The sequence below is a fragment of the Haplochromis burtoni genome, unplaced genomic scaffold (genome assembly GCF_018398535.1).
Source record: "Haplochromis burtoni strain Fernald_Lab_line unplaced genomic scaffold, NCSU_Asbu1 Contig_528, whole genome shotgun sequence".
Lineage (NCBI taxonomy): Eukaryota > Metazoa > Chordata > Actinopteri > Cichliformes > Cichlidae > Haplochromis > Haplochromis burtoni.
In genome coordinates this window covers 351,935-362,457 of record NW_024582889.1, presented here as the reverse complement: position 1 = coordinate 362,457, position 10,523 = coordinate 351,935, and the positions used below count along the sequence as shown (strand labels likewise).

General features: G+C 41.9%; 1 protein-coding gene across 1 annotated transcript; it reads left to right on the top strand.

Moving 5' to 3' along the window:
- Positions 1–211: 211 nt before the first annotated feature.
- Positions 212–10,480, top strand: LOC102311053 (scavenger receptor cysteine-rich type 1 protein M130; the record flags this gene model as incomplete). Its single annotated transcript, XM_005947577.3, is given in 8 exon segments — positions 212–487; positions 618–944; positions 1,555–1,839; positions 7,241–7,546; positions 7,622–7,909; positions 8,126–8,452; positions 9,931–10,022; positions 10,102–10,480. Coding segments are annotated over 8 exon segments (2,048 nt in total), but the record flags the coding sequence as incomplete, so codon positions are not given.
- Positions 10,481–10,523: the final 43 nt, after the last annotated feature.

The window sequence follows — 10,523 nt, the reverse complement described above, 5'->3', positions numbered from 1 at the left end:
CTAAAGAAGCCAATTGGATGAGTGTTGAAATGTTTCTCCCACTGAAAATGCTAAGTCCAGATGAACAGAGTGAACTTTTTGGGGTTAATGATGGTTATTACAAATTAGTTCCCTCTTCTAAGTCTGATGGTAATCTTTTTTTTCTCACAGTAACTTTGTTATATAAAGAGGAAAATATCAGTTCAAATGTGTCAGATCTGTTTCTCTTCAGAGTCTGTCAGGTTGGGGGGAGCCAGTCGCTGTGTAGGAACAGTGGAGCTGAAACATCAAGGAGAATGGAGACCAGCAATTGACTATGACCTCAGGAAAGCAGCTGTTCTCTGTAAACATCTGGACTGTGGATCTGCTGTTTCTGCTGTAATCAGACCGAAGTCCTCACCTGCAGATGTGCTGGGGATCAGCTCTGACTGTTTTCAGTCTGGATCTACTCAAAGCGAGTGTGCAGCACCAAATGCCTCCAACTACACCCTGGATCTCATTTGCTCAGGTAAGACCATGTGTGACATCATATATGACAGCCAGAATTTCAGGGTAATCCTCCCTCTTTAAGTTTTAAGTTCTCCGAAGAAATGACAGAAATCACCTGCTTCACCTTAAATAATCAACTGTCTTTACAGACTTGCTGGTTCAGCCCATCATCCAGGCATCCTCCATCGATGGGGTTTCTGAGGCCCAGGAGCAGGGGCTTACAGTATCCAGGCACTCCAACTTCACCATCAGCTGCTCCATCCAGCCACAATACCCAGGAGGCTCCTTCCAGCTCACCTTCAACTCCACCAACACAGCGTACAGCTACACCCAGCCAGCTGTCAATCACTCTGCCCACTTCCTGTTTCCTGCTGCAGTGCCCGCCCACCAAGGAAACTACAGCTGTGTTTATCACATCTACGTTTTCTCTCATAATTTCACTGCTGAGAGCCACCTGCTGCCTGTCACTGTCTCAGGTAAGCTAAGAGATGATGAAATATCAGTCTGGAAAAAATATAAATGTAAACTTACTGAAAATGATCTGGAAACATCCCATGTGACTAAGATTATAGAAAGTGTATAAATGTCAATAGAAAACATTGTTGTATCACATGCATTAGTAATTAACTTAACACTCATTGGAAACAAGATCGCATATATAGTAGTTTTTGTTTTGTTTTTCTACACATGAAAATGACAGATTATGATTTTTGCACTCCTGTAACGGTTGTCTTTAAGTTTACTGGTTGTCCTGCTTCCCGTTCCACTAACTCTGTATATGCAGTCTGCGGACTTGTGTTTCTCATATGCATCTCACTGACCACTAAAAAACAAATTAAAAAAAGGCCAGAGTCAGGTTACTGAGATGTTTCAAGGCTGAAATAAAAATTTCTTACTAACCAAGCAGAGAGAGAGAGTTCAGTCCTCAGCTGAGCTTTATTCAAAATCCTAAACTATACTTCAGTACTACAGCTACAAGAAGTATTCAGAGAGGAGTGATGATTTACAGAAGTGCCATCAGCAGTCAAGTATTAAAATCTTTTCAAAAATCGTTTTACTTCTTTACTTATGACAATCTGCTTTCAGAGTTTGTCAGCTTGGTAGGAGGACCCAGTCGCTGTGCAGGAACGCTGGAATTGAAACATTTGGGTGTGTGGAGACCAATGGATAGCTCTGACTGGACCATAAAGGCAGCATCTGTTATCTGTGAACATCTGGATTGTGGCTCTGCTATTTCAGTAGAATGGCGAGAGGATTCCACAGAGAAATCTGTGTGGAAGATCCAAGACGGCTGCATTGAGTCTGGATCAGCTATAAAAGAATGCTTACAACTTTGGTTGTCTTCCTTCTCTCTGTATCTCACGTGCTCAGGTAAGCCTATCAATATGATCACATTACACTGATAGTAATGTGTCAGGTAGATGCATAAATCACCTAGACTGGCAGACAATCTTGAGCAGCCTGGCAAAGCAGAGCTTCAGGAGTCCAGTGGAACAACCAGCAGCAGCTTCTTTGGTTGCCACTGTCACATCCCCGAGTGACTGACTGGCCACAAGTGTTAACAGCTCAGCTTAGCCAGGGTTCATTATTACCTTCACCCCGACACAGCCTTTGTTTTCCAGAGCACCTCCAAATACTCCTCATTTGAATTTGTCAATGTATTTGAATGCTAATGCTAGTTTCTAGACAAATGTTAAAAACCTCGGTGTGTGCCTTGAGGGTGCCTTTAGACTGTGTAGACAGGTGAGCGCAGTAGTCGAATCTAGCTTTTTTCATCTGAGACCGCTAGCCAAGTAAAGCCATACCTGCCAGCTTGTGTCTTTGAACGTGTTAGTCATCTGTTAATTACTTGCAGACTAGACAACTTTAATCCTCTGTACTTTGGTTTAGACCAGGCTTCTATTTATCATCTGCAGTTGATCCAAAGTGCAGCTGCTCGTCTGCTGACTGGTACAAAATGAAAGGCGCATATAACCCCAGTGTTGGCTTCTCTACACTGGCTTCCTGTTTTTTACAGGATCCAATTTGAGATATTACTCTTTGTTTTTAAATCACTAAATGGCTGAGCCCTCTCTTACCTTTCTGAGTGTCTATTTATTTTTGCTCCAAAAAGAATCAGGAGGTACGGTTAAAATCCAATGCTATTCATTCCACAGTCTAAACTTAGATCTTGTGGCGATGGAGCCTTCTCTGTGGCAGGTCCCAGACTCTGGAATAGTCTGCCTCTAACTGTTAGATTTGTATAAATGCTGGAACATTTTACATCTTTATTGAAGACACATTTTTATGGTCTGGCTTTTAGCGCAGGTTGACTGAAACATGTTTTCTTTTAACAGCCCTAGTTATTGTTGTTTTAGTTTATTTTATTGTCCTATTGTATTATTCCTTCTGTTTTATATTTTATTGCATCATTGTTGTTCAATTTACTTATTTTAGTTACATTTCAGTTTGAAAAGCACTTTGTGCAGCATGGGGCGTTTGGAATGTGCTATATAAATAAAGTTGACCATGACTTTTCCTGCATAGCCAGGTCTCCATTTAAGAGACCTTTAATGTTAATGAGACTTTTTACAAGGAAAAATAAACGATATATATTCTCATTGTGCAGACACATTTGCACATACATTCCATCCCCATAATGTTCTCTCTATGGTTCCCGTTGTGCATGTTTAAGGCTGAGAATTTTCACAACAGACAATATTATTCCAGACCTCAAAGGGAATATCCATAAACGTAATAAAAATACAAATATTTATAAGTTACTCTGCATCAACTGTCTGTCTGGTCATCTGGCTGATCTGAATTGCCAAAAAACCCCAAAACAAATAGCCTTCTCAATGTAAGATATACAGTGGTATGCAAAAGTTTAGGCACCCTTGATAATTTTCATGATTTTTCTTCATAAATCATTGGTTGTTTGGATCAGCAATTTCATTTAAATATATCATGTAGCAGATGAACACAATGATATTTGAGAAGTGAAATTAAGTTTATAGGGTTTACAGAAAGTGTGCAATAGTTACTTAAACTAAATTAGGCAGGTGCGTAAATTTGGGTACCCTTGTCATTTTATTGACTTAAATATCTTTAGCGCTAATTATTGGAAGACAAAATTTGTTTGGTAAGCTCACTAACCCTTGGCCTACATACACAGGTGAATCCAATCATGAGAAAGGGTATTTAAGGTAGCCAATTGCAGGTTTTTCTCCTCTACATCTTCTCTGAAGAGTGACTACATGGGAGCCTCAAAACAACTCTCAAATGACCTAAAAACCAACATTCTTTAACATCATGGTTTAGGGGAAGGATACAAAAAGCTATCTCAGAGATTTCAGCAGTCAGTTTCCACTATAAGGAACATAGTGAGGAAACGGAAGACCACAGGTACAGTTCTGTTTAAGGCTCAAAGAGGCAGGTCAAGGAAAATCTTAGATAAGCAGAGGCGGAGGATGGTGAGAATAGTCACAGTCAACCTACAGACCAGCTCCAAAGACCTACAACATCATCTTGCTGCAGATGGAGTCACTGTGCATCGTTCTAATATTTAGCGCACTTTGCACAAGGAGATGCTGTATGGGAGAGTGATGCAGAAGAAGCCCTTTCTGCACACATGTCACAAACTGTGTCTCTTGAGGTATGCTAAAGCACATTTGGACAAGCCAGCTTCTTTTTGGAATAAGGTGCTGTGGACTGATGAAACTAAAATTTAGTTATTTGGACATAACAAGAGGTGCTATGCATGGTGGAAACAACACAGCATCCCAAGAAAAAAATTTGGTGGTGCTTCCATCATGCTGTGGGGCTGTGTGGCCAGTGCAGGTACTGGGAATCTTGTTAAAGTTGAGGGTCGCATGGATTCCAGTCAATAACAGCAGATTCTTGAGAACAATGTTCAAGAATCAATCACAAAGTTGAAGATGCACCAGGGCTGCATATTTCAACAAGACAACGGCCCCCATATACTGCTCAAAATCCACTAAGGCAATTATGCAGTGAAAAAAGTACAACGTTCTGGGATCTCAGTCCCCAGACCTGAATAGCATTGAAAATCTATGGCGTGACTTAAAGTAATAATAATTATAATGGATTGGATTTATATAGCACTTTTCAAGGCACCCAAAGCGCTTTACAATACCACTATTCATTCACATTGACACACTGGTGGAGGCAAGCTACGGTTGTAGCCACATCTGCCCTGGGGCGGACTGACAGAAGCGAGGCGGCCATATCGCACCATCAGCACCTCTGGCCAACACCAGCAGGCGGTAGGGTAAAGTGTCTTGCCCAAGGACACAACAACCAGGACAGAGAGCCCAGGAATCAAACCGGCGACCTTCTGGTTACAGATGCACTTCCCAACCCCCTGGTTTTCCTTGCTCGGAAACCATCAAACCTGACTGAACTGGTTATGTTTTGTAAGGAAGAGTGGTCCAAAATACCTTCAACCAGAATCCAAACTCTCATTGGAAGCTGTAGGAAACATTTAGAGGCTGTAATTTTTTCAAAAGGAGGATCTACTAAATATTGATCTAATTTTTCTGTTGGGGTGCCAATACACCTGCCTAATTTCATTTAAGTAACTATGGCACACTTTCTGTAAATCCTATATTCATTTCACTTCTCAAATATCATTGTGTTCATCTGCTATAAGATATACTTAAATGAAATTGCTGATCCAAACAACCAATGGTTTATGAAGAAAAATCATGAAAATTATCAAGGGTGCCTAAACTTCATATCACTATTTTTTTTTGTAAATAGTTTGTAAATAGATCATTGCAAATATTCAAGCATTGTACATATTGAGCGCTGCAGTAGGAGTGGTCAATAGTTAACTTTTTATTTACCATAAAAAGTTGATTAGTGACATTGATATCAGACTTGGCTAATGTTAGCAGAAGTGTTCATCTTAGTAGAGCTGGGCGATATATCGAGTTTTTAAAACATATCGATATATTTTTATACGAGATATAAGATGTGACAATATCCTTTATATCGATATTGTCATGGTCCTGCGACCATGACTCGGTGACTTTGTGTTTGTGTTCTTTATTGTTATTACTTTCATTATTATTCATGGCTGTTTTGGGATGGTTTGTGTTTGGGATTTTAGATACTGGGTTTTGGGTTTGTGCTCCCTCTATTGGTCCCTGGTGTCAGTGTTCCCCTGTCTCGTCAGGTTAACCAGGTCCAGCTGTGTCTCCCACCTGTGTGTGATTTCCCAGTGTCTCTTTGTGTACTTATAGTGTGTGATTTCCTCTGCTCCTCGTCGCGTCGTCTGTGTTCATCCTCTGAGTTCCCCTGCGTACTCTGTGTTCATACCTGGTGTAATCCTCTGCGTGCTCTCCCTGCTGTTCTCCCTTCATGTTCAGGTTTGCCACTCCTCTGTGTAGTTTATCCCAGTTTAGTTCATCCTTAGTTCTGTTTGCCAACCCCAACTTCAGGCTGGTATTGTTAATAAATCACCCTTCACATCCGAATAAGTGCTGCATTTGAGTCCTCCTTCCACTCTTCACACGGCAACTGCCCCGGACCGTGACAGATATAGTCTATGTTACGTTATAATTATAGTTGTGGAGCCGCAAGTTTGCCTCTCTTTCGTCCACTTTTGTCTCTACGCAACGTTACTCCGCCTCGCCTTCACTGAAGACAACTCCCCCTCCTCCCCCATCGCTTCACGTGCAGGCAGCGACAAGATGGACATGGCAAATCGCCGTTAACGAGTTACTGCGCATCGCCCCGTGCATGGGGCTGGACGGCGTCAACGTGTTAACGAGCTAACCGCGCTAACCGCGCTAACCCTAAAATCCTTTCATTCTCTCAAAAGTTGATAGCGCGCCTTATGTATGAATTCTGGTTGTGCTTGATGGCCGCGAACCGATTTTATGTGGTACACAGCGCTCAGCAATCTGTCAAAAAATGTTTTGGTACGACTTTGGTAAACTACGAAGCTGCAGCACTTGATGGATTGTCGGCGCATTACGGCTACCGAGGAGCTTCGCGGAGTGATCCGTACTGTGCTTCAACGTAATATTACCTATTGTGTGTGTATAAGGACCATAAATGGCACCTGTAAGAGACGTGGTTATGAAGCGGATTTCAAACTCCAGGCTGTCAGTCACACAGTAGAAGTTGGGAACAGAGCAGCTGTGAAATCTGTCTTTGTTATTACGCTCAGCGTCTTTTAGTTTACATTTTGACTGCACAATTGTGAGCTTTTTGTTTAGCACAAAAACAACATTGTTTTCTTTTATTTATGGAGCATTTTTATTTAATGAATGCTCATAATTTAATTTTGAGTAATTTTTCATGTACATCTGTGCTGTATGTTAATAAAAGTGCCTGTGTGACATCTGGGACACAGCTTTGACTAAGAACTCTCTTTTTGTTCTTACTTTATGGCTTAAAAAAAATATAGAGATATATATCTTATATCGCCATCCAGCTAAAAAATATCGAGATATGAATTTTGGGTCATATCGCCCAGCCCTACATCTTAGCTGAGGTTATTCCCCCATAAGAAGTATCTTTTTAAGTGTTCTCCTTTTTCTATTGGTGCTTTCACACCATATAACTGTGAAAGTACCACCAGTCAAATCCAGGTTGATCTACTTCCATGCAGAGGTTGTCTGTTCCTTCTCTCTGTATCTCTGTGGCTACTCTGCCTTCCTCCCACAGTCACAAAACCTCCAAGTTAGTCTCAGAAAAAAATATTTTTCTTGTGTCTCTGCTGTCTCTGATCTCTCTGTTTGATCGTCTCTGATGTCTCCAGACTCTGTCAGGCTGCTGAATGGTTCCAGTCTGTGTTCAGGCAGACTGGAGGTGAAGTCTAACCAGAGCTGGTCCTCAGTGTGTGAAGCTGACTTTGACCAGCAGGATGCAGAGGTGGTCTGTAGGGAACTCGGCTGTGGGCCTCCTTCGGTCCTCCAGGGGACGCTCTATGGAGAAGTGGAGGCTCCAGTGTGGAGCAAAGAGTTCCAGTGTGGAGGCCATGAGTCTGCTCTCCTGGACTGTAGAAGCTCAGGCTCAGCTAGAAACAGCTGCTCACCTGGCAAAGCTGTTGGACTCACCTGCTCAGGTAGAAGAGGAGCTGCAGCTTTGATGTGGTCAAACTCATTTATTCTTTTACTGATGACTCTCTGCTTTCTGTTAGAGCCTCATGATCTCAGGTTGGTGGGAGGAGCCAGTCGTTGTGCAGGATCACTGGAGCTAAAACTGGGAGATTGGAGACCAGTGGAAGCTTCTGAGTGGATCCTGGGCAAAGCAGCTGTTATCTGTGAACATTTGCACTGTGGTTCTCTTGATTATGTGGAGGCTAGAAATGAGTCCTTGCTCAGATCTGTTTGGAGACTCAAACCTGACTGCGTTCAATCTGGATGTGCTCTGAGGGAGTGTGTAACATCAGAATACTCTTTAATGATTATGAATTTCACCTGCTCAGGTAGGCTCACCACTGACATCATCCATGACAGTTATACCTGTCACATGCTTTCTGTCATGAATATAATGTTTGCTTAGTGGTCTTGATTGTAAAGATTGAGAAAGCTTCAGACCCTCCAGGACACACTTGCAGGAAGCATTATGCTCTGTGTTTGGTGCTCATTGTTTGAATGAAAGGTTGATGTAAGGTGACCTTGTAGAATCTGTGTGTTTACAGACTTGCTGGTTCAGCCAAACATCCATGCATCCTCCATGGATGGGGTCTTTGAGGCCCAGCAGCAGGGGCTTCAGGTGTCCAGCCGCTCCAACTTCACCATCAGCTGCTCTATCCAGCCACAGTACCCAGGAGGTTCCTTCCAGCTCACCTTCACCTCCTCCAACACGGCATACAGCTACACCCAGCCAGCTGTCAATCACTCTGCCCACTTCCTGTTTCCTGCTGCAGTGCCCGCCCACCAAGGAAACTACAGCTGTGTTTATCACATCTACGTTTTCTCTCATAACTTCTCCTCCGAGAGCCGCCAGCTGTCTGTTGCTGTTTCACGTAAGCTGAAGTTTTCTGATTTTTTTGGATGCATATAAACACATTTGACCAATCACGGCACTGAAGAGAGTGAAACAGTCAAAGTGTTCAACATGGCGGAACACTTGTTTGTTGTGGCACAGAATAGCTCACAATCAGGTCTCTGAGATTATTTCTCTTCCTTCTCATGTGTTGTCCCAAATCTGCTACCCCACTGAAATCCTGAAATATGGATGAAAGCTTCAACTCCTGGATCAGACCAGAAAATTCTCCCTGCTGCTGCTTTCTCCTGAGAATGGCATGCACCCAGGATCAGGACTAGCTCATCGTCGCTTGATGTTCTCTCCATTTTTTCCGCACAGTGGGCTTTCTGAGGATACTTTTTTTTTGTAAAAACTTAACGTGCTCAGTGTGTGTGTAGGTTATATGGCAAGTTCACATACGGGAAAAATTATAGCATCTCATTTTTGTGTATGAGCCTTATAATTAGAGCAAAGATCATGTTTCATCACCTGGATAAGTCTGGTTCTGAGTGCAGTCAACTGCGAGAAAGATACAAGCTTCATCTCATCTATCATGCACCCCTCAGCCATTTTCAGGTGTACTTCCTACACCTAGCTAAGACTCAGATACTTTATTCAGGACCCAGAACCAGGGTTAATCTGCTAATAGCTCACTTTGTTACTATGATACATAGGGCCATCCTGGCGTGCATGAAGACCCACACCTGATGTTGCATTCCAGAGTTTTCATTTGTCAAAACCGCAGTGGTCTCAGGACTGATGTTTAGGTTCACTTAATCCCTACAAACCAAAAAGTGCTTCACGGTGAAAATGGATAATGAGCCGAAGCAAACTGAAAAAGTAGCCCAAGAGTTTCTAAAGGAAAAAAGATGGGTGATTCTTTAACAACCAAAACAGCCACCTAATGTCAGCACAACAGAGGAACTTTTCAGAATAACCCACAAGCAGAGCATCTCAGGGAGGGGCTCCAGGATTTAGTGAGTGATGTTCATAGGTCCTCAACTTCAGGCAGCCAGTGACTGCAAAGGATTATTATGAGTATAAAAAAACAATCCGTATATTTGACCAATTCGTGAGCATTCTGAAAATATGGATTAAAGTGTTTGTAATTGAATACTTGATTAATACTTTAGTTTACTGTTTAGCTAAACTTGATGATTTCTTTTAAACATCCCCTGTGATGGTGTACTGAAACAAAACTGTCCAAATACTTTTTCTATACTACAGTACAGTGTCTCAAATTATATTTGTAATATTTCAATGAAGATATATTTGCACTTTCAACAAATAATTAGATGTATCACTATTTTTAGTCTGATTAACATATTTCATTTCACATATTCTTATATTACTATTCTTATATCTGAACAGCTGTAAAAATGACTGTTTCTTCTCAGAGATCAATCAAATATTTTATTCAGGTTCAGTGTAATAATTTAAACTACTGAACTCATTAAACTTTGTTCCATCCAACAGCTCCAGCAGCTCCAACAGTTCATACCATCACAGGAGTCATCCTGCTGCTGATTCTCCTGATTGTGATTACTGCCCTTTATTTCTGCTGGAAGGTACTGAAACATCTTTGTTGCTGAGAATGAACTGACAAGAGGATCAATGCAGTCAGTCTGATCTGTGATGTCTCTGCAGGCCAGCAGGGAGCAGACGCTGAGCAGAAAGGACACTGACGTGGTTTACTACAACTACAGTGATCACGGAGAAGGAGGATCAGCTGAAGATGAAAGTCGCCAGGGAGGAGAGGAGGACCTCAAAGAAGCTCATCTCAAATCCAATTGAATTTCTGAAAAATGACTATCATAATAGTTAACACAACAGTTTTCTATTGAATATAAACTTGTGTACTCACTTCACTGATGTGTCGCTTCATTTAAAACTAGAGGGGAAAGCACAATGTCATCCAACAAACCAGGGGCGATTCTAGGATTAGAGCTTTGGAGGTGCTGAGCACCCAGAGAGCTGCCCAGCCAGGCAAGATAAATCATAAGATTCTTAAATTCATCAAGTCTCTCTGTGCCTGGGTTCCTCGTCTCAAAACATGACATCACTGTTTT